This window comes from Pseudorca crassidens, chromosome 6 (genome assembly GCF_039906515.1).
Source record: "Pseudorca crassidens isolate mPseCra1 chromosome 6, mPseCra1.hap1, whole genome shotgun sequence".
Classification (NCBI taxonomy): Eukaryota; Metazoa; Chordata; class Mammalia; order Artiodactyla; family Delphinidae; genus Pseudorca; species Pseudorca crassidens.
Window position 1 is genome coordinate 18,384,888 of NC_090301.1, and position 24,386 is coordinate 18,409,273.

Genomic DNA, 24,386 nt, shown 5'->3' on the forward strand with positions numbered 1-24,386 from the left:
CAGCCCACCCCTCTCCCAGCCCTGACCTCAGGGGGTTGACCCCAGCCCAGAGGAGGCATCTGCAGACCCCTCCGGACCCCATACAGAGGTGACGGAAGGTGTGGGCTGGAGGCAGAGACTGGAGGGACCAGGAACGGGAACCAGAAGGGCTGCGTCCAGGCAGGTTGTAGGTCAGGACCGCTAAAACCCCCGGTTGTTTCACATGCACACGCGCTCTGACACAGCCTGCAGAGCCTCCAGGGGCTGGGTGGTCACACCTAGCCCAATCCCCAGGCCACCGTCAGCCCAGCTCCTGAGAAAGTGCATCTTCCTAACAGCCCAGCCCTGAAGCTCTGAAATCCTGGGCTCTGTCCCAGACCCTGGTGCTGATAACCAGGCCCCAGCACCCTGCTGCCTGCCACCCTGCCTGCTGCCAGGACCCCCTCCTGCCTCCCACCCATGCCCTGCCCCCCCCCATTCTCTTCGGGTAATTAGATTCCTCTCAATTAGCAGATTACCATCATTACCCGCTCATCTGGCAACTAAGCTCTGCACCCACAGCTGGGGAAAGGGGGCACCGGGAGGGGCACACGGGGGTCGTGGGCAAACACGAGAGGTGGCTGGGTATCTCTGGGGCTTCAGGAATATGAAAGGAAGACTGAGACCCCCCCAAAGAGCAGAGCCAGGGTGGTGGGAGGTGGCCAGGGCCCCTCCCCTCCCAGAATGGAGTAGCTCCCACTGTGCTTCTGGAGAGAAAGGCACCAGCTCAGGCCCACCCTGCCTGCCAGGGACTAGGAGGCAGATACGGGGCCTCGGGCGGGAGAGAAACCCCCGACCCCGCCAAAAGCCAGGCTGGGAGCAGATGGAGCTGGCAGAGCAGAAAGCAGGCCGGGCCGGGGCTCGGCAGCACCCGGGGAGGGCGGCTCCGGGGGATCCAACCTCAGGCCCAGCGCTCCCAGCCCGCACCCCACTGCCCAGGCGAAATCCTCCCCGCTTCCCTTCGGAATCCTTCCACTCTGGAGCCTGAGCGAGGCCCAGCGAAGAGGAACAGGGAGGCGGCGTCGGGGTAGGGGTGAAGGCGGGGGCCAGCCGGCTGGAGCCTTGAGGGCCTTCCTCCAGAGCAGCGCGAGAGGCTGAGGCAGTGGGAGGGGGAGATTTACCAGGGCTCCAGATTCATTATTCATGAGCCCGAAGCAACGACTCCAATTTAAATGCTAATGTTGGGGGGGACTGACTCAGCTGCCCCCCTTCCACTCTCACCCCCCAGCCCAGGCACGAGCGGAGTCCTTACCGGCTCCAAGGTTCACCCGGGTTTATTAGGGAGTGGAGAGGGAGGCCACCAGTCCCCCGGCCACCCACGTTGCTCCCCGCGTGCGCGTGCACAGGAAGAGCCTGGCTGGCTTCCTCCGCTCCCTCCTGGACAGAGGCTGGCCATGCAGGCAGGAGCCTCAAGGGGAGCGGATCAGAGCTGGGGGGAACTTCAGGCAGCCCCCCTCAGAGGATGATCTGGTTGGTGAAGCTGCGGCTCAGCTCCTTGTGTGGCAGAACAATCGAGTTCAGTATGAGCACCTCAGCAGGGATCCGGACGCGGCAGCCTGCAGTGTGGACAAGGGCACCAGGGGGAGGCCGTGGGGAGGGGAGGCGAGGGGCAAAGAGCTGGGGGCCACCGCCATCCGGGAGGGATCCCTCCCTGCCCATCTGTGCCCTGGCCTCATGCCCCCTGTGACTCACACAGGACCTGGCATAGAGCAGACACTGGGTAAATGTTTGCTAAAGGAATAAACACACACACACACACAAATGCTCCCACAGGGCATGGCCATCACCTGTGGAGGTTTCTCACAGCCTAGGGCCCTGGGAAGCATACCTAGGATGGTAATAGCAGGGAGCAGCTTCCCATCCTTGAACAGGCTCTCACTGTCCATGTGGGCTCGGGGGTCGTTGGGATTGGGGTCATTGGGGGTACCCTCCACGCGGGCCCAGCGCCCTATGGTGCTCCCCCAGCCCACGATGCTGTGCAGAACACACGTGTGCTCCTGCCAAACAGGACGATGTGAGGTGAGGAGGTGAGAAGGGGCTCACCCCTCCCCTCAGCCTCTCGGGGTGCCACGGCTGCCGTGTGTGCCTGGGTGCCTACCTGCAGTGTGGCTCCATGGAGGACAATGCTCTCTCGGAGCCGCACACCCTCGCCCATGGTCACCCCCTCCCCGATGGAGACGTTGGGGCCCAGCTGTGGAGAAGAGCACAACCATAGCCTTGGAGGGCCCCCAATCCAATCCCCTCATAAAACAGATAAGGCGTGAGGCCATAGGACAGGCTGTGACAAAGTGGAGAGACTGCTACTCCGAGCACTGCCCCACCCATGCTTCCCCTGGGCTGGGCCATCACTTACCACAGCAGACGGGGCCACCTTAGCTGTTGGGTGGATGTAAACGTTTCCTAGAAGCAGAAGAGAGGATCTGGGGGCAAATACCCCAAACCACATCTGGTTCAGGGAGGGCAGGGACTGAGACTTCACCTCTGGATCTAAGGTCAGGAGTCACAGCTCAGAGGGGAGGGGGGCTGGGCTGGGGGCAAAGGTTAGGAATTGGGGCCGGATGGGTACCTCGAATCCGTGGACCCCCTGGGGTGTGCTTGGCCAGGCGTTCTGGGTGAGTGAGCTGGTACTGGCTCAGATAGAGGCGGGAAGCATAGAGGGCTGAGCTGGGGGCCAGAAAGTGGTGCAGGGGCTCAGGGGCCAGCAGGGCCTGTGCCCACCACCCCAAAGTCTCAACCCCCAGGTGACCCAACCACCCCATCAGAGGCCCCTCCCATACCCTGCAGACTTGATCTGACTCCAGATGCCGTCAGTGAGGTGCACATAGATCTGGCCCTGCCCGGCCAGGGCGGAGAACACATCCTGCTCCAGGCGGATGGTACCTGCCCCAGGCCACAAGCCTGACGAGTCCTCCCTGGCACAGAGGAAGTGATGCTGACGTCAGTTCCCCAGCTGAGCCCAAGCAGGGGCCAGCAGTCTCCTGGGGATAGGAATGAGAGTGAATCCCACCACCTCTCCAGGTCTGCTCAGATCTGTTCCACAAGGATGCTCACATCCCAGGAAGCTCTCCCATCACCCGCATACACATCACCTCCTCTCCTCCCTGAGCTGTCTGTGTCCCCATGCACAGACCTGCTGCTCATCCTGCCCCACATCCACATGGAGTTCGACCAGACCTGGCTTCTCCCCCTTTTCCCATTCTCCCCCACCCCATCCACTCCTCTGAACCCCGCCTCTGGTCACCCTCCCTCTCACTCACTGGATGGAATGAAACACAGACAGACTCACCCCAGAGGAAGGCAGCTGGTGGGGGCAGAGACAGTCACAGAAAGAGAGAGAAGAGAGAGATGGTGGAGATGCCAGCTCAGCAGAAACAGACAGAGAGGCCGGGAGAGAATGGAGAGAGAAGCAGAGAGATGGGTGGGAGTGAGAAGATGGTGATGAATGAATGAGGCTTGAGATGGGGAGACGGGTGGGGGAGGAGGGAGCAAAGGCAGGGATCCACAGAAAGGAACAGGTTGCAGGCCTAGGAGGATGACCCTGGACTTTGGCTTGTGGCCAGCAGGGCTCTGGGGCACTCAGCCTGAGAGGGAGGGAGGGGGAGAGAGAGAGAGAGAGAGAGAGAGAGAGAGAGAGAGAGAGAGAGTGTGTGTGTGTGTGTGTCTGTGTGTGTGTCTCTCACTCAAGCCTGTGTGCACCCAACTGTGTGTGTTGCCGTCTGTTCTAAAAGGCATCTCTGGGACACTCAGGGCTTGAGAGAAATGGACCAGAAGGGGAGTGGGCAGGCGGTGACAGAAGAGGAACTGGGATGGATAAGAAGAGGGACAGAATGAGGTTAGGAAGGGAGGGACTTGGAGGCTCAGCTGGAGAGGACAAATAGAGATGAGAAGGGGAAGGAAGGTGAGCGGGGGTTCAGGAGAAGGAGCCTGCAGAGACTGGGGGGGCGGTCTGCGACCGGGGGCACTTGGGGTCTCAGGGCCACGGGGCCTGCCTCACAGTTGCCCATCCTGCTGATTACGCTGGAAGACATCCCGAAGGGGCTTCAGGGCTTCCGGGGAAAAGAGGTAGATGCCACAGTTGATGATGTCACTGACAAAAGTGCTGGGTTTCTCCACATAGTGCAGGACCTGAGGACACAGTGGGCTGGGATCAGTGGAGGAGAGGCCACTGCCATCACCCCCTAAGACCCTCTGACCTCCAGGTCCTCCCTGCTGCCGAAGTGGTCTTCCTAAAATGCAGACTGCATCGCATCTTGCGGCTGGCCTTCACCTTCAAGATAAATCTGAACTACAGGCCTTTCTCCTCCCCACCTCCCAGAGCTTCCAGAACACGGCTCCATGCTATTGCACGCCTGCGCCGAAAATGTCCCTTCCCATCTCTTCATCTGGAAAACTCGGCTTTCAAAACCCAGCTGGCATTGTCACTTCCTCTATGAGTCCACTCTGCCCCAGAGTTGGGTTCTCAGGTCCGGGCACCCCTGGCCTCTGGCCACACCTCACCGGTAGCACTTGTATCATTTGCGATGGTTGGTTTTTGACTGTCTCTCCCACTAGTCCAAGGGTTCCTGAGAAGCAGGGATTGTCGTTCGGCTGTGTTTCCCTCACACCTAGCTAGTGCCTAGCACAAAACTTAAAAAAAAAAAAATTCGTGTGTGTGTGTGTGTTTATATGTATTTTTAATACTAAAGCTTGAACAAATAAAAGGGGTGCATGAAAGTCAGTCAGACTCAGGGACAGGGAGCTTCACAAACAAGGACAGAGACGCTCTGCCTTGCTGATTATGCGCCTCCCTCCATAATTCTGGGGGCCTGCTGTTTCCTGCCTCCTGGCCTTTGCACATGCTGGTCCCTCTACCTGCAATACCTTCCTGTCTCCGTCATCTAAACAAATCGAAAACTCAGCTCAGACCTTGCCTTCTCTAGGGAGCCCTCCCCTCCCCCACCCAGACAAGGCTGGGTTGGGCCTCCTTTTGTGCTCTCATAGCACCCTGATCATTCATCCACTGTTACCCCTTCACTCTCAACGATCTCTCTAGAAGGGATATAGGATGAACTGAGGGTATGCCCCACCTCCCTGAGAAGACTGGGGCCCATCCCAAAGCATTCCAGCATTCTCCAGAGGCGGAGTGGGAATGATGATACACAGAGCAAGCGCCCAGCCAGCCCCCTCCCTGCTCTCACCTCATGCGTCTGTGGATTCTCTACGATGCAGCCATAGTTGAGGGATTGTGTCCTGTTAGCCTGAAAGACAGACACACCGAGACAGTGACCTGCCAGCTCCATGGCAGCAAGGTCTGTTTTCTCTTTCTTTCTTTCCCTCTCCTATAACACCTGGCACGCATCTCTGCTGCTGTGGACAGGGCTTCAGCAAGGGTGAGAACTGACAGCTGCCGCCACTCCTCGCCCGCTCCCTACTGCTGAGCAGCCAAAGGGCTTGGGGTCTCCGCCACCACCTCCACCGCTGCTGGGGTTTCAGGCACATCTGATGCCTGATCCCACCACCTGGGCTGCCCCTGCCTCCCTGACATCCTGCATCCCAGAAACCTTTCTGGATCACCCCCTCTGCACCCTCCAGCCCCCCTGGCCCCCTCACCGTGGTGCCAAGGAGCAAGAAAGGGTGCGGCTGGTGTCTGTGGACGTCCAACATAGTGCTCAAGGGGAAGTCGGAGCAGACGTCAGCGTTGAGCACGAAGAAGGCTTCGGGGCCTCCAGCCAGAATTTGGTCCCGGAAATGGTAGAGACCACCCCCTGTGCCCAGGGGGGCAAATTCTTGCAGGTACCTGTCCCCAGGGACCCCAGGACCAGCTCAGTGAGGTCAGAGGAGACAGATACCAGGAGCCTGGGCACCTGACGACTCCTGTTCCCAGGGTTATACCTGCCCGAGGCCCACAGAGAAGGCAATATACTCAGGGATTCAAAGATGCCCAAATAGGAACCCTCCTAGCGTGTGAGGGTGAAGTCTGGCGAATGCTGACTCACCCCACTCCCCAGAACCAGAGGCTTAAGGCCCTGACTCCCCAGCCCCATACAGCATGTGTGCACAAACACCTGATCGGAAGATTAAACTCCTGCTGGGCAGCTTCTAGGAACCGGGTAAGGGGCTCATCAGGTTGGTAGAAGCCAATGAGCAGAATCTCCTGCATCCCAGCGACCTGGGGACAAGGGAAGAGGTTGGAAGAAAAAAATATCTGATAGGAGGGAGAAATCCCTGGGACTGGCCCATAAGTCTGGAGAGACCAGTTTCATTCTCAGCTATGGGGCCCCTGGGCACTCACTTTCCCACTCTGGCCCGTTTTCTCCTCTGGACAATGAGGAAGTTGGAGGAAGTCTCAGTCCCTGACCTTTTAACCTTTTATTATTCTATTATCCCCTGCCCCCTCACATCTGAATTGGGGCTCACCCTAGGGAAGATTTTGCCTACCAAGCTGCGTTAAAGAATAACCCATAGGGCTTCCCTGGTGGCGCAGTGGTTGAGAGTCCGCCTGCCGATGCAGGGGACACGGGTTCGTGCCCCGGTCCGGGAAGATCCCACATGCCGTGGAGCGGCTGGGCCCGTGAGCCTATGGCCGCTGAGCCTTTGTGTCCGGAGCCTGTGCTCCACAACGGGAGAGGCCACAACAGTGAGAGGCCTGTGTACCGCAAAAAAAAAAAAAAAAAAAAAAAAAGAATAACCCATAATTTTCCCCCCATATTTATTATGTGTCAATCTGAGCTTGAGATGAGGATATCATTTATCAGGCGCCTACATTGTACAAGGCACTTTACAAACATCATTGCAAGCTTCGCCACCCCGCAAAGCAGGTCTAATCACCTCCATTTTACAAATAAGGAAACTAAGGCTCAGAAAGGATGGGAAATGTGCTCTCAAGTCCTTATAGGAGGCAGAGACTGGATTCAAATAAAACCATGCCTGCCTCAATATCAAAAGCAATAAAGAAATTAGCTCCACAATGAGCAAAGGTATGAGTCCTGTGCTTTGCTATCATTAAGGTTCCCCCTGCTGCAGTGTTAAATTGTCTCTAAGAGTCTTGCCTGATCTCACATTCCATGCTTTAAAAATAAATAGGAGTGCAATCTGAGCAGGAGGCCAGAGGAGACACTAGGTTAGAGGAAGACAGCAGAGCAGTTGTACCGCACAACTCCAGGGGGCGACATTCACATTTTCACTTGTAAATGGTGGTCCCTGTGGGAAGGTCATGGTTGGAAAAGGGGGAAATACAGCAAGAAGGAGATGAGCAGGAAGTGAGGTGGGAGAGGGGAGCCTATGGGGTTACCTGGGCACAAGCCTCAATGTGGTGCTGGATCATAGGGACCCCCGCCACAGGAAAGAGTGGTTTGGGCACCTCAAAGGATAAAGGCCTGAAGCGAGTCCCTGGGAGAGGAGAAAGAAGCACATTTCAGCTTCCTGCCTCCCTCTGTCCCCACCCCACCGACCACTCCAGCCCAACCTCCTCCCTCAATTCCCCTGGCTCCTCACCCTTTTGAGGGCCTCCAATCAGGATCACAGCTTTGAGCATGATGGCGACTGCTACCTAAACCTCAAATCCCAACAGAGAAGTCAGGCTTAGATCTCACACCCCAACCCAGGAACCTGACTCATACCCCAACCAAGCCCCCAAAACCCAAATAGCAACACTTAGTCTCCTCGGAGGATGTAAATCCGAAGTTCAATATAGACCTGCCCCGGGCACAACACCTCACAAATCCCACACAACTCAAATCCTAGCCCAGCCTCCAGGCAGTCTTCAAATCCCACAGGGATTTCACCCAAATTCTGAAATTCACACCCCACAATTTGACCCCTAACAGACCTCCCTCTGGCCACAAATTCAGCAAACTCAGAAACTCAGCAAGAGAAGCCCTTCTCAGACCCCAAACCTCAAAAAACCGAAACCCCAAACCCACCGATTCCCAATTGTTGCATCCTCACTCTAGATGTTAAGCCCTGAACCCCAACAGTGAAGCCTGAATACTGAACCCCAGACCCTGAGTGAGCCCCAAATATTTAACTACAATCCTAAGAATGAATCCCAAGTACTGAACTAATACTGATCCGCATCTGATGCATCCCAAATCCTAGCAAAAAAAAACTACATAGGCTGAACCTGAATCCTAAAACCAATCTCTAGGTGATGGACCCTGACTCAAAAGACAGATTCCTTTAGCATCCCAAACACCGAACCTACCAAGCCCTGAGTACCGATACTGACGACAAGTACTGAATCTCTGGATTCGGAGAACTGATTGCTGACCCTCTGAACCCCACAACTACTACGCCTCACGTAGCCAGGGGTTGTGGAACCAACACAAGAGCGGAAGTGCGGAGAGCCAGCCGAGGCCTCCGAGCCTCTCTCGGTCTACCGTCCGTCCTCTGCCCCCTACCCCTTACACCGCCCCTCCACCTGGTCCCTTTACCACTGGCTCCCTTTACCATTAGTTCCCTTTTGCCAGATCTGTCGCCCACTACTGCTTGCTCCTTCCGCGCACGTGTCTTCGCGCAAGTCGCGAGAACTCCTTCGCGGAGTCTGCCGGGAATTGTAGTTCTTACTATCTCCTTGCTTTCTAACCGAGGGAGGAGGTGGATTTATGGGAAAGTACGGGGGCGTGGCCAAGGAATCTAGGGGCGGCTATAAATAAGAGGGATGGCGCCTGAGAAGCAGAGGTTGGAATTTAAGATTAGGACCTAAATTGTCTAGGAAAGGGCCCAGGGGTACCAGCCAAAGCCTAGAGCCGGGTCACAGGGAAGAGCGAGGCTAGAGTCCTGAGGGGTGTGTGGCCAGCCTTGAAATGGGAGGGCCCAGAGTGCAAACCCCCAGGAGAGGGTGGGGCTTGAAGCATACAAAAGAAGAGAAGGCGGAGTCGTAGACTCCTCTGCCAGTCTGTCTGGGAAGTGAAGGAACTTCTGACCGTGAGGGAAGTTCTATCTCAGATTTACTGTCTGCAGAATGAAGCACTGGACTAGGCACTCCCCAAACATTCTGACCTCAACATTCTGTGACCTCGGGGTGTAGGTCTGGGAATAAAGCGTGGGTGCAAATGCAGGGGAAATGGCGTCTCAAAAGAACCGAATAGACGCGGAGGGTCAGCGAGAGCAGCTTTATTAAGCAAGATGAAGGAGGGTTGTCTGTCCCACCCACCCGGGGCTCCAGCCAGGGTGAAGTGTCTGAGGGTCCCTTTCAGGCCACGTCCACGCGAGCGAAGCTCTGGTCCATGCCCAGGCTGTTCTCCACGTACACCTCGTACTTGCCGCTGTCCTCAGGCGTGGCCCGGCGGATAGTCAGCGTCGTGGTGGTACTGCCGATCTCGAAAAACACTCTAGGTGGGAAGAAGGGGAGGACAGGGCCTGCGGTCAGTTTACGCGCGCCCTGGTCGGGTCGAGCTAACTATCCAGCTCTGTTCTTCGCCTCCCAAATTCCCCGCCCCCATCCCACTCCCTCCAGTTTCTGGACCCTGCCCGCCCAAGCTCCTGCTCCAGGCGCTGTCCTTGCTACAAGCCCCGCCCCCCCCACACCTGTCGTCCTCATCGATGTCTTCCCCGTCCTTGGTCCAGCCCACGTCGGGCGCAGGCTCGCCCATGATCTCGGCAGTCAGCGTTACCGTGGTGCCTTTGCGCGCCTTAGTGTTACTCGGTCCCTTCTGAATCTTCGCCGGTACTAGAGGAAGGGAAAGGGCCACCCAGTGAGGAACCTAGAGGTGAGGCGGGCGGGGGCATCACCTCCCCAGCTAATACCCGGCTCTAAATAGGAGATGGATTTAAGCTCTCTGTGTGACGTTGAGCAAGTCTTTAGCCTCTCTGGGGCATCATCTCGTCAACTGTCAAACGGGACTAACCCTGCCCTTCGCAGAGGTGAAGGGAGGATCAAAAGAGATTCTAGGGGTGAAAGTCCGGGAATGTTCACACATCTCCCGGCGCCTTGGAAATTGCCCTGGGCTGAGAGCCAGAAGACCAGGGCTCTAACCCTGGCTCTGCTTCTGGCTCGCTGTGACCTTGAGGCCCTGGAATCGAGTGACTGAAGCCCATAGCGGACTTCTTAGACTGTATGGGACACAATTCTGGGGTAGGAAAGGACTGCGCGCGGCCGGCGCTGCGCCCTTTCCGTGCCTTAGGCTGTGCCGGGGCTGGGTCACATCCGCATCCGGACTCGGCAAGGCTCAGAGGTAAACGCGGCTGGAGCCGGCTGCGGCCGCCCGCTGTGTGGTGCTGCTCTGCACGGTGGCCCTGCACCCAGGGCGCGCGTACCTTCCACGAGGATGCGTGCGGAGTCCGAGCACTGGCCGAAGGGGTTGGTTACGTTGATGCTGTACTGGCCTAGATCTGCCAGCTCGCCGTCGCGCACCACCAGTGCCACTACGTCAGGGTCCTCGAAGACGTAGCGATACTTGGGCCCGTCGCGCAGCTCCTTGCCGTCCTTGCTCCAGCGGATGAATGGGTCCGGGAAAGCCGAAATGCGGCAAGTCAGCTTAGCCGCGCTGCCCTCAATCAGCACCACATCCTTCAGCGGCTCCAGCACTCGCGGTGGCCCCTTCTCGCGCAGCTCCTTCCGGGACCTACCCGCAGCCCAGGTCAGGGCCCAGAGCTCCCATGACACGGCCCTGGCCGGCCTGCAGCCCTGTCCATCCGTACACCGTCCCCTGCCCACCCCCTCAGCCCACTAGACCCTTAAACATGGGGGTGGGTAGGGAAGGTGATGGCTACTGAATTGTTACCCTAATAAAATTGTCTACTCTGTGTCAGCCACCCTTCCACACCTCAGTAACTGCTCTCCCCTAAGTCCAGTGACCCTAGTGGTCCATGACACTGTGCTCAGCCCCCATCCATCCCCCAAATGCAGTCATGAGCATTCTGCAGCTCCAGCTCCCTTCCTCCAGAGGTTCTCCAGGGCTCCCCCTCACCTGTGGCCCCGGTAAGAGGCCTGGATGCGAATGGCCGCTCTCTGGACCTGGGGGTCCTTGATATCCAGGGTACATCCTGGAGGCGGGGCTGCAGCCACTCGTTTTTTGGCAGGAGCTGCTTTGGACATCTGGAGAACAGAAAACAAAGGGGTCTAGGCTGACAGAGACTCCAAACTTCAGCCCTTTCCCAGCAGATTCAGAACATCTCCTGACGTGGGAGTGTCTAGGGCCGACTTGAGGATCTGAACTCACTGTGAGGGGTTGACTTCGGGACTCGGGTCCACTGGCTGTGTAGCAGGAGGCTCGGAGCCCTTCCAGATGGCACAGCAAGGGCGCGGGCAGGTGCTCAGCCCCAGGCCCAGGTTTTATACATCTCTCCTCTCCTTGCCTTGTTTGGCGTGGTTGCCCCAAGCCCCTGGGGACCCCAGCCCCCGCCCCCTGACCCAGACAGGCTCCTTATTTAGCCTGAGAATGCCTGGGATGCTAACTCAGCCACAGGGGCAGCCCCGGGGGGGGAACCTGAGCGGCTCTGGGGTGCCTCACACGTCAGCGCCCTGACAGCTGGGCAGCTGGATGTGGCCCCATGCCCTCCCAGAGCAGGAGGTAGCCATCCCACTCCCAGGAGGAACAGACAAGGCCTCAGGTCGACAAGAGACTCAGCTCCTTGCTGGGGTAGTTTATACTCAGGTCAGTCCCTGGACAGTGGGACAACGTGTCCTTCCTGGACACAGTCAGTGAAGGGGTGCGAGTGTTTGTGGAGGTGCCCTTGACTGAAGCCAGAATAGCGATGGACTTCACTGTCCATCTAGCCAATTATGAGAGGGTCACGTGGCAGTCAGAACCAATGTGGAAGTGCCTTACTCCCCCCACCCCAGGAGTCTAGGGTTGTCATTTCCACACTGTGCCTCCTGGTGGTAAACTGAGATAAACCTAGAGGGGACCTTAAAGACTTTGGGGAACAGCATCCTCTCCTGCCACCCCATTCCCACTCACTCCCCTCCACGTGACATGGTCGGTCAGGCTGGGCTACACTGTCCCTGGAGATTGGCACTAACACTGACTCTAAAACTCTAGGTCTGCCCAAGCCAAGCTCCCTCTCTGGGCATCAGCTGGTGCATAGGGGCATCAGAGCACCTGGGATGAAGGGGTTAATCCCTCTGAGACTTGCCTGGAGTCCAGTCTGCCCAGACCAGGGCACCAGGTAAGCCTTGCTTCTATTCCTTGTAACTGCCTGCCCAGGTCTGGAGCACTGTCACCTTTTGATCAGAGCAATTTTGACATGGCTCTGCTGACATAAATTACCTTTGCTCCTCCGGGTTTGGAACAAGCAGTTCACATGCCATTTCCAATGGAGATGAGAAGGAAGCTCAAGATCAGACGGGGGAGAAGAATTTTACCATTTATCAAGATATGAGTTCAGGCACCTGATTTTTATATGAAAACATTTGCAGTGTGTAGGGGATTAGAGCTTCTCACAGGCAAACTGCATATCTTCATCGCTAAAATGGCAGGTGGGAAAGGTGTCCCTCTGGCCTCTCCAGCTGGCTTTATGATGGTGGGGCTTGCCTCTTCCCTGGGGTCCTGGGAAGCCAGAGAGACTGGGGTGGGCTGGGCAAAGGGTTGCTTGGGCTACATCCAAGAGGCCCTCAACCTCAATCAGCAACACACCAGCACCAGGTCCCTCTGCTCATGGTGAAAGCCTTTATTCCTTTTACATTGCCAAGAGCAGAGATGCAATGGGAGGAGGGGTGTGGGGAAAAGTCCCTCTGGACACAAGAACTGGCTCCCCCTCCCCCCACCTCAGGGCAGGGCAGCTCAGTTATAGGACCCAGTGACCCTTCCGTGGCACCGCAGGGGGCACTTAGAGTCAAGGCCCCTTAGCCCCCAGCAGAACCCTGGCTTGCCATGGGACTAAGAAGGTCCAGACTGAGTGTCCCTGGGCCCTAGGAAAATGCTCGTCTACAGCCCCATCACAGCAGACACGCCAACCAGAGCGCTCACAGCTGCCCTGTGCTGCTGGTACCCCATGTGTCCAGATCGGTGCTCCAACACTGACAGCGTGGGCACGTGGGCCTGTCCTGGCTTCCTCTAGAGCTCTTTACACATCCTGCTCTGACCAATCATCATGATGAAACCCCCTCTGCCCCAGGGGTCAGGACCAGAGCTGCCCTGTCTCCTGGGCAGAGTGCAGAAGGTTGAGCCTGGATTGGGGTGTGGGCTGGTCTATTCCAGAGCCCAGCGTCCTCCCAGTTGTGATGATGGAACATGTGAGAAGAGGTGGGGGCCGCCAGTCTGGTTAGAGGGCGGTGGTGGGGATTCAGTGGTCCTGCCAGGATTCCAGAAACTTTAGATGGAGATACAGACCTACATCTTTCCTCCCTCTAGGAATAAGGGAGACGTGAGGGGCCAGGAGGGTCAAGGGGTGGGGCAGGAAGGTCCCAAGGTGCTATAGCTAGTATACCTTGGCTCTCACTGGCCCGGAGAAGGCTGGAATGCCCCTGTCCCAGTACCCCCAGCATCGTGCACCCCCCGTACCCCTAGCCATCCCTCCCCATAGACCACACACATAGGTCCTGCTGCTTGCCGTTTTTATTTTCCTTGTGACAGACAGACAGACAGACAGCTGCACAGACAGCTGAATGGCTTCGGGGATGGTCAGGACAACATAGGCGGTAGGGATTGGATGGCAGAGAGACTTCATAAAAGTCAATAAATAAATAAATATTAATGGGCAGAGGGGCGAAGGCCACGGAGAGGTGATGAGAACATCCTCGGGCCAGCACAGTGCCCAGAGCTGCATCCACTGGGACAGGAGGAGAGCGCTGGCTCAAGAGACCACTACTTCCAGCCTCCAGCCCTCCATGCTTCTCCTTCTGGGGGTGCTGGCAGCTGGCCACCCCAGCCCCACCCGAGTCGGCTCTCCTCTCCCTCCCCCACCTCACTGCCCTCTCTCACATACTGGCTCTGGCTTCCTGGCACCGTCTACATGTCCTGTTCCTGCTTCACTGACACTCCCAGCCCATGGCCTGTAGACAGCCTGGTCTCCCCGCTTTTCCTCCTCTTCAGCCACTCCTACCCTCCTGGGTTGGTTCTCCCGCAGATGCACTGTCTCCCTCCCCCAGAACCTTCCGAGAGTCTCCCTTTCCCTATTCCTCATCTTCTTTTCCTCGTCACTTGCCCATTCCCTTCTTGCCCCTCTTCCTGTTCCTGACCCCACCAGGCCTGGACAACGGGTCTCCCACTCTGGCTCTGGCCGGGTGGCATTGGCCAAAGCCCGGGGTCTCTGTCCCCACAGGTCCATGAGGTAATAGCCCGGCCGGATGTTGCTGCTGCTGGTGTCCAAAGCCCCGGGCCCACCCGGCTCAGCGTGGGCCCTGGAATGTCCAGGGGGCGTCAGCAGGAACCCCGAGTCGAAGCCCGAGGCCGGGCTGTGGTCCGAGCCACTAGGGGCTGCCTGGGTAGGAGCGGAGCAGCACCTTGTGACGGGTGGCAGCCTCGGCCCGGCGGCGCAGCTGCTCGCCCAGGAACTCCTTGAGCCGGCTGGTGGTGAAGGTGAGCGTCTGGCGGCGCAGCTTCATCAGGTAGGCGTCCTGCAGCCATGGGTGGGCTAGGCAGTCCTGCAGGGAGGGCCGGCTCCTGCCAGGGGAAGCCAGGGACAGTGAGCCTGCAGGCATGGCTCCCAGAGCAGGGAGGGGGCCCCACCCTCCCAGAGGGCTTTGCCCCTAGTGAGTGAGCTTAGACAACTCTGGGACTCAGTTTCCCAGTCTCTGAAATGGGGACAGTGATTCTGCCTACATCATAGGGCTGTTATGGGTTTTCTGTTTTTTTTTTTTTTTGCGGTACGCGGGCCTCTCACTGTTGTGGCCTCTCCCATTGCGGAGCACAGGCTCTGGACGCGCAGGCTCAGTGGCCATGGCTCACGGGCCCAGCCGCTCCATGGCATATGGGATCTTCCCAGACCGGGGCACGAACCCGTGTCCCCTGCATCGGCAGGCGGACTCTCAACCACTGCACCACCAGGGAAGCCCCGTTATGGGCTTTAAATGGTGGTAGTGCAGCCACTTAGGAGGAGTAGGAGTAGGAAAAGTAGTAGTAGCAGCAGCAGCAGTGTATTACTGGGGCGGGGGAGGAGGTGGGGGCTTAGGCATGGGCGGGGCCAGGGCAGTCTGAGGCCAGAGGCACGTAATGCTGGGAGGTTGGCAGGTGTGGGACCCACTCACCAGGGATGTACTGAGAGGACCTTTCGCAAGAAAAGGGTGGCGCTCTGGGACGTGTTGGGGTACAGCTGGAAGGCATCAAAGCGGCCCCCCACAATGCGAGACTCCGTTTCCTGGGGGTCTGGCTCATAGAACGGGGAGCGTCCACTGAGCCTGTGGAGGAGACAGTTCAGTTGACAGATGCAGACTGAGGGTCAACTCACAGGTCCAGGGGGACGTTAGTGTGGAGGTTCTTAGGGGCACAGCGCTCGGACACAAGGCTACCCGCACCTGGGAACTCGTGTGTGTATGTGCGTGTGTGTGTGTGTGCGTGCACGAGTGTGCACATGCATGTGTGGCTGGGGAGGTGGGGGGGGAGGGTACAGGCAGAGGGTGGGTCCTGGGGGCACTCACATGATGTAAGTGAGCACACCCACTCCCCAGATGTCCGTGGCAGAGCCGATGGGGTCTCCCTTTACCATCTCAGGAGCTGACAGAAGACAAGAGGCCAAGTTGAACGAGCTTCCTGGTGGCAAGGGACCAGGGAGAGGCAGAGGAGGCCCCTGGGGGCTTGAGGAGCAGGACAGTGCCCAGGTCACCAGACCATGGGTACATCAGAGCAGCAGGCCCTGGATTTCAGCGGGCAGAGCGGCCCCCAGGGGAGATGTGGGGCACCTGAGGAATCAGCCCAGGCACTGAATGGTGGGCGGTCCCCAGAACTGCAGAGGAGCTAAGAACCAGGGTCACAAGTTCTCCTGGATCAGCTCCGAAGGTGGGCGCCCATTCACAAAAGGTGTGGCCCACACCGAGATTAAGCACCTTTGAAATCAGCCTGGCTGGCTCTAATCCCAGCCTGCCCCTTCTAGCGACAGGACCCTGGGCAATGTACGAAACCTGTCTGGCTCTCCATCTTCTCATCTGTAAAGTGTGGCTTGCAGAATTACTCGAATGGAGATGACAAACAGAAAGTATCTAGCAGGCAGCTAAATGGTAGCTGGTTTCCCTTTTTTACGTAAATTAATCATTGATTCTCCTGTCTTTCTAGCTTTATCGAGTCCTGGCACTACCATTTATAACTGTCTGATATTGAACAAATACCTCACGGCGCCTCTGTTTCCTCATCTGTAAAATAGGGGTAATATTATGCCAATCGCCAGGGCTGTTATAAAGAGAAACTGAAAAATGTCCATGGAAAGGACTTAATTCATTGTTTGCATACAGTAAGCACTCAATAAATGGCACACAGGTGAGTGAAGTGGGGTGAGCCCTGGCTGCTGCCCCTTTGGCAGTACCCCACCTCCCCCCCGGCTGGCATGGTGCCCTCACCCATGAACTCCAGCGTGCCCGTGCGGTGGCCAAGGGGCCGCAGAGCCTGGGGGTTGTAGGGCTGGGCGCTGCCAAAGTCCACGATCTTAAGGGCGTTGTCAGGGGCCAGGAGCAGGTTGTCTGGTTTGATGTCCAGATGCAGCACGTGGCGGCCATGGAGATAGTCCAGGCCTTGTAGCAGCTGCACCACGTAGGTGGCCACGTCGTCCTCTGAATACCGGAACCTAGAGGGGTGGCGGGGGTGGGTCAGGTGATATCCCAGCTCAGCTCCCCCCATCCTCGATTCCTGCTCCCCCAGAATGCCCAGCTACCTGTCGCTCAGCCCACAGAGGAGTTCCCGGTTGCCACAGCTCTCAGCGATGAGCACGAGGTAACGTGGGGTGATGTAGGCCTCGTGCAGGGACATGAGCCGCTCGTGATGCAGCGTCCGCAGCACTTCGTACTCCTGCAGGACCCGCCGCTTGCCCTCGGCCACATAGGGCACGATCTTGGCCACGAACGTTCGCCCCGTGGCATTCTCCCGGCAGGCGCGCACTACACCAAAGCGGCCCCTGTGTGTTGGGGGGCATATCATAGGCTCAGAGGAGAGAGGGGAACACTTGCATTCTGTGGGCTAAGCAGGGAGTAGCAGCGACTGCTGGGGGCAAGAATGCTGTGGTTCCCAGGGTGGGCTCTGGAGTTCAATCCCAGGAACCTGGGTTTCAGCCCCAGCTCTGCCACTAACTGGCTCAGTACCTCAGGCAAATCCCATAACCTCTCCAACCTCAGTGTTCCCATCTGTGGAATGGAATAATGCAGTGTCTCCCTCTCATTGTCAATATTAAATGAGATCATATGGCCAAAGCGCTTAGCGCGGGGCCTGGCACAGAGAAAATTTGAACTTAATCATGCTAAGGACCCAGATCCCGTCCCATGTCCCGGCTCCCTGCCCCCTCCCCAGGCCCCAGCAGGCTGGTCTCCTCTCCGAATCCCTGTGCTGCCAAAGTTCCACACGCTCCCCGCCTCTGTCCTCCTCCCTTTCCCCAGCCCTGGCCCTGCTTGCCTGGCCTTCTCCTCCAGGAAGGTGTAGGGTTTCTGAGGGGGACCCTTTCGAAGAGTGGTGCTCTCTGGCCTGGGAGCACTGGGGGGACCACCCCCAGGGGAGCTGACCACGTCCTTGGCCAGGCTGAGGCTCTGCCCAGTCACCTTGGTGGGCTCAGGAGGGGGCTCGGGGGCTGGGGGCTCGGGGGCTGGTGGTGCAGACACAAAGGAGGTCACCATATACAGGGGAGTTGAGGAAGATGCTGTTTTCACCCCTTGAGAGGTGGAAGCTGTGGTCGGGGTCCCAGTGTCGGGGACGGAAGACTTGGGCTCACTCGGGGAGACCTGGGCACTGGGTGGGGTAGCTTCTACTTGCTGGGCAGCCTGCAGGCCCCTGTGCTTTCGTGGGGGGGTTTGGGGTGGTGGACCCACAGCCTTGAGTGAGGACAAGGCCTGGCTGGGGGGTGCTGGGGAAGATGAGGGGCTGAGAAGGGCTGACTGGGGGCCTGGGGGGGCAGGAGCTGGGAAGGGGCTCAGTGAAGGGGCCAGTGAGGTAGGAGAGTCAGGAGGCGGGGCCCTGGCTGGCCCTGAGGTAACAGGGGCGTCTCTGTGAGCAGCAGATGGCAGAGCTGAGGCGTCTAAGTGGAGACAGAGAAAATCATCACCATGGTGCCCCAAGGGCAAAACCGGGTGTTCCAAGGAGGGGGTGGACCCTGGACTCAGGGTCCCCTGCCCTCTCTGGACATGCCCCACCCTGTCCCACTGACCTCGCATGCCCCTGACGAGGACCTTGTCAGAAGGGCTGCTGAAAGGCCCTTGCCCAGCGCGGTTGGCACAGGCCACACGGAACCTCACAGTCATGCCAACTGGTAGGTGGGTCACATTGTAGTAACAGTCAGGGATGCCCGAGCTCACGGGATGCCAGGAAGACTCGCCTACAGGCAGCATGGGGGAGGGGCTGAGGCCACAGAAGGGGTGGCCCAAGCTCCCAGTGCCATCTGTGAGGAGCCTGGGGACCTGTGCCCGGGGAAGGCACTCGTCTCCCCAGCTTCTCTGCCTTCCACCCGCCCTCCCTCCCCGCCCCCACCAGCCTGCCGGTCCCTCACCATCTACCCGCTGCTCCAGCGTGTACGTGCAAGGTGCCCTGCTGTCTCCTGGCTTCCAGAGCACCAGCGCCGTGTCCTGGTAGGTCTGGGGCACCTCGGGAGGAGCTAGCTTCCCTGGGATGCCTGGCAAGAGAAAGGGAGCCACAGTGAGCCCCTGTGCCTTAGCTTAGGGCCCATCTCCCATCACAGCCCCCTTGGTCCCTGCCCCGGGCTCACGGGCCACAGCCACGGTGCAGGAGCTGGTGGTGCTGCCCAGGACGTTGGTGGCTGAGCACTCGTAGAGGCCGGCGTGCCGCCTGCCTGCCCGGGGGATGCTCAGCAGCTGCCGGCCGTCTTTGCAGGACACGATGATCACCGAGGGCTCGGACCGCAGGGACTGCTTGTCTGGGGGCAAAGGAGGAGCAGGAAGAGGCTGCTGAGCGAAGCCCCCCTCTGGGCACCCCCAGCTGCCACTTCCCACTGAACATCCCCTGGCCTTGGGGGAGAAGTGATCGTCTCACCTTTCATCCAGGAGATGTGGGGTGCAGGGCAGGCCGCCGGCAGGCAGAGCAGGGTGGCTGCCTCTCCCTCCAGCAGCACCTGGTCCTTGAGTTTGATGTGGAAGACCGGGGGGAAGTCTGGAGGGAGAGCAAAGATAGCCCTGGGTCTGCGGGGCCCCTGGCTCACTCGCTGCTGACTGACGGGAGGATGGATGCATGTGAGAGCTGGCGCTGCCTTCGGGGAGCAGACTGAAAGGCCGTCTCTTCCCAGTCAGAGGGGGAAGTGGAAGGCCTTGCCTTTGAGAATCGCCTTTGGGGCAAGCATCAGTTTGCCAGGCACTCACTGTGTGCAGAATTATCTTCTACTGACTATTGAAGATGCTTGGTAGTTGCTACCTCATATGTTTGTAAGTCACTTTGAGCAGGGCCTGGCACTAAGTAAGTGCTCTGTAAGCACTTATTAGATAAAACAAAACCAAATATTGAAAAACTACAGTGGTTAAGCTCCTGCAATACCTATTACTTCTGGGGCACCGTAGGGCAAGAGACAGGAGCTGGTGACCTGAGCTGAGACTCCCAGGAGTGAACAAATGTTCAGTCAAAACGTGCCATCTCAAAAGACCTGAAGCCAAGGCAAACCCGGGGCAGACCCCGAACGTGTGTCCGTCTCCCCCATCCCTCACGCCCCCTGGGGTCTGGGGAGCCCGTCCCAGACCTTCTATGCACCCCCTCAGGTCAGCTAAGTGGTGAGAGCTTTTGAAGGGGAAAGAGACAATATCTGCATGGCCTTGGACCCTGTCTGTAAATTGAGGAAAATAATAACACCCAGCTCAGAGGGTTGTTATGAGAATTCAAAGAGGCACGTAAAGCGCTTAGCAGATGTCTAACATATAATAAATGCTCGAAGGTGTTAGCTCCTATTGTTGTTGTTGATTATTATCTTGTTACTATGCCCAGTAGAGAAGCCAGGCACAGACCCCCGTGGGAAGAGGCTGTTTCAGCAAAGCTGGCTTCACAGCTGGCTGGTGAATGGGCCCACGGCAGGGCTGCGATGGCCAATGTCTTTGCTGGCCTGTGGCTTCTTAGTGCCATGAGGATTTGCACTCCTGCTCCCTGGGAATGTCTTTTTAGAAAAATCCCATTCTGGTCCAGGGATGGCGGGGTGGGGTGGGGGTGGGGGTGGATTTCTTTCACGTGGGCAGAAAGAGCTGCGGTAGTTACCCCTGGGAGCCCCAGCTGCTGCCTGTCTGCGGAATCAGGAGGGAGTAGGGTACGGCTGAACTGGGCCGAAGAGGATCTGCAGAAGTGGGTGATCAGGACAGCAGCGTGCCCCCTCTCCCACTGTACCCCAGTACTCCCCAAGGAGGGGTCCCACACCGAGGCTCCAATAACATGAAGTGAATACAGTTTCGTCAGTGGGCTGCCTTCAGACCAAGTGAGGGTACTGGGTAGGGGGGAGAGAGAGGAAGCCGAGGAGGAGAGGTGAAAGGTGACCCTGGCCCAGCTCTGCCAGTCCCACCCCCATCTCCCCAGGGGCCAGTCCTAGTTGGTAAAGTGGACATGGGGCCTTCTTCCTGCGGGGAGCAGGGAGAGGATGAAGTAATGGGACACGGCCTCGCCTCGGCAAGAAATCAGCAGCACAAGCAAAACGGAGGTGGGAGGGAGGCCCCAGGTGGGAAGGGATCAGCTGTCCCCAGGCCGCAGTGCTGGTTTCCCTCTCTCTCCCCGCTCCTTCTCCACCACTGCCCCCACCAGCTGGCCTCCCTCCCTCCTGTTCCCTCACTAGAGCCCCACCGTCTACTGCCTCGAGTGAGATGTCCTGGCTCCCCTGACCAAGGCGAGACACGGTTACGTGTCCAGTAGCAAGCCTGGCTGAGGCGCGTCTGGGACAGTTCTGAGGAGTTTTATCGGAAACTGGAGGAGGACAGATGGTGACTGATAAAGGTCCTGCTCGCAGCAGGTTTGGTGGGCCTGCTGCTTTCTGCAGGCTGGTCCGGAAACCCTGGCCTCCTGAACCTTTGCTTGTCGTCCTTGAGTAACACCCCCCTTTCAGGTAGAGGACTGTGGTGACCCAGGTGGAGAATACCTCCCTCCCTGCAGCCCCAGGACAAATGGCAAGAGGAACGGACCAGGGCATATCTCAGGTGTCCCTCCCCCCAGCAAAGAGCCCTGGAGGCTGCTTATCTGTGTAGGGGCAGAGGGGACAGGGAGGGGCGATCGGGTGTTTGGGGCTACAGAGAAATGGAAGCTTGGAGGCACAGTCCAGACTGCGGGCCTCTAGGCTGGGAGAGAAAGGGTGTTTTTGGGAGCGTGTTCACGCATACACACATCTGCAGGGGGGCTGAGAGGCAGGGAGCCCTATCCCAAGCTCTGTCAGTACCACACCCCAGTGACAGAGACCTGTAAGGCTGTAAGCACTTACAGGTGCTTACAGCCTGTAAGGCTGGCCCAAGAAAGGCATTGGTACGATGTCGCGAAGCGACTTGTGGGCTCTGACTGCAGAGGGTCATACAGTCCAGCCCTACCAGCTCTGTGACTTGGACAAGCTACTTAGCATGGCTAAGCCTCTGTTCCCTCACCTGTAAGACAGGGAGATGCCAAGAATAGTTCCTAAGCAATGTGGGAGGGTTGAGTGAGGCAATGCTTCTAACGTGCTTAATAGGACGCTTGGCATTGCTAATTAACAGTAGCTGCTGCTATTACTGTTGTTGTTGTCGTTTCCTGACTCCAGGCTCCCTCCACCGCTGCCAGGGCTCCCCCAACGTGGGCCATCTCCCCACCTTCCGGGCGGCTCAAAGGGGACTACTCACCGAGCAGGCCTCTATTACCTGACTCGCTGCGCACATACTGGTGACCCAAATTCTCCTGGACACTGCCAGAGAGGTTTGGCTGTGACAACCCCTTGTCCCTCCGCAGCCGAGAGAGGCCCCAGCGCAGGCGTCTTCGGCTTTCTGCAGGAGCTGCTAAGAACCAGGCCCATGAGCACCTGCCCAGCCGGTACGAGAGGACAGAGAACTTCTGGCCCCGACCCTAGCCTGTTCCCACACCAGCCTCTGCCCCTCGGCCTTGCGTCAGCCCAGCCCTGCCAGTTCCGTCCTCAGGGCCTCAAGAAACACCTGAGTCTCTTTGCGGTGGGTGTCCCCGGCCCTCTCCTTCTCCCAGAGCGTCCCTCCAGCGCACCTGTCATCCCAGCTCCACACCCGCACTCCAAACACACTCGTTCACACATTCGCCCTCCACTCTCCCGCTGGGCCCCTCCTCACCTGAGGAGCCCGACGTGGCGCTGGCCTCGGAGCCCAGGGACTCCGCAGAAGGCGTGGTGGCGCCGGCCTGGGCGGCCAGCTGGTTGTGCGCGAGGCCCAGGCGACGCAGACTCTCGCCCTCAGACGTGGCCCTGCGCAGCCGGCTGAACAGCGGCGTGCTACGGACCGACGAGCCCCCGGAGTCCTCGCTGCTGCCGCTGCGCTGCAAGCGGCTCGACAGCCGCTCCAGCGTGGAGCTGAGCCTCCTGCGCACCGCCGGTACCGGGGAGCCCCGTGCCGAGCTGCCGCCCTCTGAGCTCTCCCCATCCCCACCGCGGGCCTCCCAGGCCGGGTGGCGCTGCGCGGGTGGGGTCCGCCGCAGGCGCTGGGACAGCGACAGCGAGAGGCGGCGGACGAGGCCCGGCTCCCCGACCGCCCTGAGGTCCTGCACGGAGCGGGAGCGCTCAGGCCGTCGCACCAGCTCCAGCGGCGTTCCCGCTGGGCTGGGCCGGTACATGCCGTCCTCCTCCTCCGCGCCGCGGAAGAGGCCGCGCTCCTCGGAGCGCGAGCGGCTCAGCAGCCGCAGCCCCCGCGACAGGGGCGACTCACGGCTGCGCTTGAACTTGGCTTCGAACACGGCCTCCGACTCCAGGTTCTCGATGCTGCTGCTGAGACTGCTCCCTGGCCTGCGGGGCACCGTAGGGACCCGGGCTTTCTCGGCTGGCCCTGGCGGAGACCCGGCTGAAGGCAGGCGCTTCTCGGAGGCTCCCGGAGGTGGGGAGGCCACCCTGGCGAACACAGCCGGGTGGGGCTTGGGCTGCGACGGCGATGCGACAGGGCCCTGCGGGGGGCCTTGCGCGTGGCCTGACAGCTGGAGCGACTGCATGATCTGGGCATAGGGTGTGAGGGGGGGCGCTAGGGTTTGCGGAGCTAGGGGGTGCTGTGTAGGCTTGGGGGCTGGTTCTGGCGTGGACTCTGGGGCCTTCTCTCGGGCAGGCTGGGGTGCCGAGGGCTGTGCAGCATCACTGGGTGTGGCGACAGGAGGTTCTGAAGCCTTAGGGGCACTGGGCCGCACCGGGCTAGGTAGCTGGGCCTCGCTGAGGGCGGACAAGGAGGGAGACTCCTGCAGCCTGCGGGCCCCCAGCCGGGCCACGGGGATCTCGAGGGGCGCCCCAGCTCGGCGGTGCCGGCCCCCGGGCTCCGCCTCAGCCTGCGAGAAGCTGCTGCTCTTCTGCAGGCCCCGGGTCTCGGGCGGGTGCTGGTGGTGGGGTGCTGCCTCGCTGGAGGCCGCCCGAGCCAGCCGGGGGTCCCGGGCACGGCCCCCCAGGCTCTCCAGCAGGGGGCCCCTTAGGCCGCTGACCTTGCCATCCTCAGGGCCGCCCCGCAGCAGCCGCTGGCGCAGGGCCTGCAGCCTCTGGGCATACTCGCCCTCGCCCAGGCCTCCTCGGGTCAGGCGGGTGGCCCCCGGGCTGGGGCTTCGGCGCTGCGGCAGCTCTACAGACGCTGCCTTGTGCAGGCCCCGGCCCGGCTCCCTCGGCCCGGCCCGGGGTAGGGCGCTCTCAGCCGAGCTGCCCCTCCGGAGCTCTCCCCGCCGGGGGCTGGGCTCCTGGCCTGGGGAGGGGAGGACCTGAGGGCTGGGGGCCTCCTGGTCCTGAGAAGGGGCCTTTCCTTGCTCCTGCCAGTCCATGGGGGTGGCGGCCCCAGCCTCTGGGGCGCCCAGGGCCTCATCCTCAGTGGGAATGTCAGTGAGGGACACCCGGGAGCCCGAGAACTCAGGCTGCAGTGGCCGGGGCACTGAGGGCAGCTCCTCCAGCTCTTCCTCTTCAGAATCGGAGGAGGACGACAGCCCTCCACTAGGGGGTGGTCTTCTGGGTACGGCCACCCACACCCGCTCCGGGGGTGCCCGCAGCAGCTCAGGGATGGGGCGCAGCACCAGGTGGCACTTGTAGCTGATCTGGGAGCGCTGGAGACAGGGTACTAGAGTCAGACCTGAGGGACCCATGGGGCCAAACTGACCCACTCAGGCCCACCTCATCCCCGGGGGAGAAGGCCTACGGCAGGCAGAAGTGGGAGCTGAGAGAATTAAAAGGTGGATGAAGACAGATGAGCA

At 59.4% G+C, this 24,386-nt stretch overlaps 3 protein-coding genes across 19 annotated transcripts in view; all 3 read right to left on the bottom strand.

Annotated features, from left to right (window-relative positions):
- Window positions 1-1,274: 1,274 nt before the first annotated feature.
- On the bottom strand, window positions 1,275-8,602 carry GMPPA (GDP-mannose pyrophosphorylase A). 7 transcript variants are annotated; one of them, XM_067740461.1, is made up of 13 exons: window positions 8,446-8,601; window positions 7,492-7,552; window positions 7,289-7,386; window positions 6,063-6,166; window positions 5,608-5,794; window positions 5,196-5,255; window positions 4,013-4,143; window positions 2,796-2,930; window positions 2,585-2,682; window positions 2,372-2,505; window positions 2,117-2,209; window positions 1,847-2,015; window positions 1,275-1,574 (listed from the first exon to the last, which is right to left on the bottom strand). In XM_067740461.1, the coding sequence occupies exons 2-13, from the start codon at window positions 7,529-7,531 to the stop codon at window positions 1,474-1,476; spliced, it is 1,350 nt and encodes a 449-aa protein (XP_067596562.1). In that variant the 5' UTR covers window positions 7,532-7,552; window positions 8,446-8,601; the 3' UTR covers window positions 1,275-1,473. The 7 variants fall into 7 exon arrangements, 6 of the variants coding, with proteins under 6 accessions (XP_067596562.1, XP_067596564.1, XP_067596563.1 ...); XM_067740463.1 differs by having other exon boundaries at window positions 2,372-2,418; window positions 8,446-8,600; XM_067740462.1 differs by lacking the exon at window positions 8,446-8,601 and adding an exon at window positions 8,201-8,439.
- A 494-nt stretch (window positions 8,603-9,096) lies between these two features.
- On the bottom strand, window positions 9,097-11,313 carry SPEGNB (SPEG neighbor). Its single transcript, XM_067740468.1, has 5 exons — window positions 11,160-11,313; window positions 10,908-11,035; window positions 10,255-10,562; window positions 9,526-9,667; window positions 9,097-9,329 (listed from the first exon to the last, which is right to left on the bottom strand). The coding sequence occupies exons 2-5, from the start codon at window positions 11,033-11,035 to the stop codon at window positions 9,191-9,193; spliced, it is 717 nt and encodes a 238-aa protein (XP_067596569.1). The 5' UTR covers window positions 11,160-11,313; the 3' UTR covers window positions 9,097-9,190.
- Window positions 11,314-13,478: 2,165 nt separating this feature from the next.
- Window positions 13,479-24,386, bottom strand: part of SPEG (striated muscle enriched protein kinase) — a 56,642-nt gene continuing 45,734 nt past the window's right edge. For 9 of the 11 annotated variants that reach the window (XM_067740473.1, XM_067740469.1, XM_067740472.1 and 6 more), the window contains 12 exons: window positions 22,298-24,239; window positions 21,863-21,997; window positions 19,056-19,172; window positions 18,772-18,939; window positions 18,556-18,678; window positions 18,217-18,384; window positions 17,472-18,087; window positions 16,741-16,980; window positions 16,430-16,653; window positions 15,518-15,593; window positions 15,128-15,277; window positions 13,479-14,543 (listed from right to left, as the gene is read on the bottom strand). In XM_067740473.1, coding sequence (XP_067596574.1) covers window positions 14,351-14,543; window positions 15,128-15,277; window positions 15,518-15,593; window positions 16,430-16,653; window positions 16,741-16,980; window positions 17,472-18,087; window positions 18,217-18,384; window positions 18,556-18,678; window positions 18,772-18,939; window positions 19,056-19,172; window positions 21,863-21,997; window positions 22,298-24,239 — 4,152 coding nt within the window. In that variant the 3' untranslated portion in view covers window positions 13,479-14,350. The remainder of the gene's footprint in view (window positions 14,544-15,127; window positions 15,278-15,517; window positions 15,594-16,429; window positions 16,654-16,740; window positions 16,981-17,471; window positions 18,088-18,216; window positions 18,385-18,555; window positions 18,679-18,771; window positions 18,940-19,055; window positions 19,173-21,862; window positions 21,998-22,297; window positions 24,240-24,386) is intronic. The other 2 variants (XM_067740471.1, XM_067740470.1) reach the window with 1 other exon arrangement.

Excerpts from the sequence above, each read along its gene's own strand:
- GMPPA (XM_067740461.1), bottom strand. The coding sequence starts at position 7,531 with ATGCTCAAAGCTGTGATCCTGATTGGAGGCCCTCAAAAGG. Across the intron at positions 5,795-6,062 it reads GAGTTTAATCTTCCGATCAG|GTACCTGCAAGAATTTGCCC; the intron begins GTGTTTGTGCAC and ends CCCTGGGGACAG. Across the intron at positions 2,016-2,116 it reads TCCATGGAGCCACACTGCAG|GAGCACACGTGTGTTCTGCA; the intron begins GTAGGCACCCAG and ends CCTGTTTGGCAG.
- SPEGNB (XM_067740468.1), bottom strand. The coding sequence starts at position 11,035 with ATGTCCAAAGCAGCTCCTGCCAAAAAACGAGTGGCTGCAGCCCCGCCT. Across the intron at positions 10,563-10,907 it reads GCCTCTTACCGGGGCCACAG|GTCCCGGAAGGAGCTGCGCG; the intron begins GTGAGGGGGAGC and ends GGCTGCGGGTAG. Across the intron at positions 9,330-9,525 it reads GACATCGATGAGGACGACAG|AGTGTTTTTCGAGATCGGCA; the intron begins GTGTGGGGGGGG and ends CTTCCCACCTAG.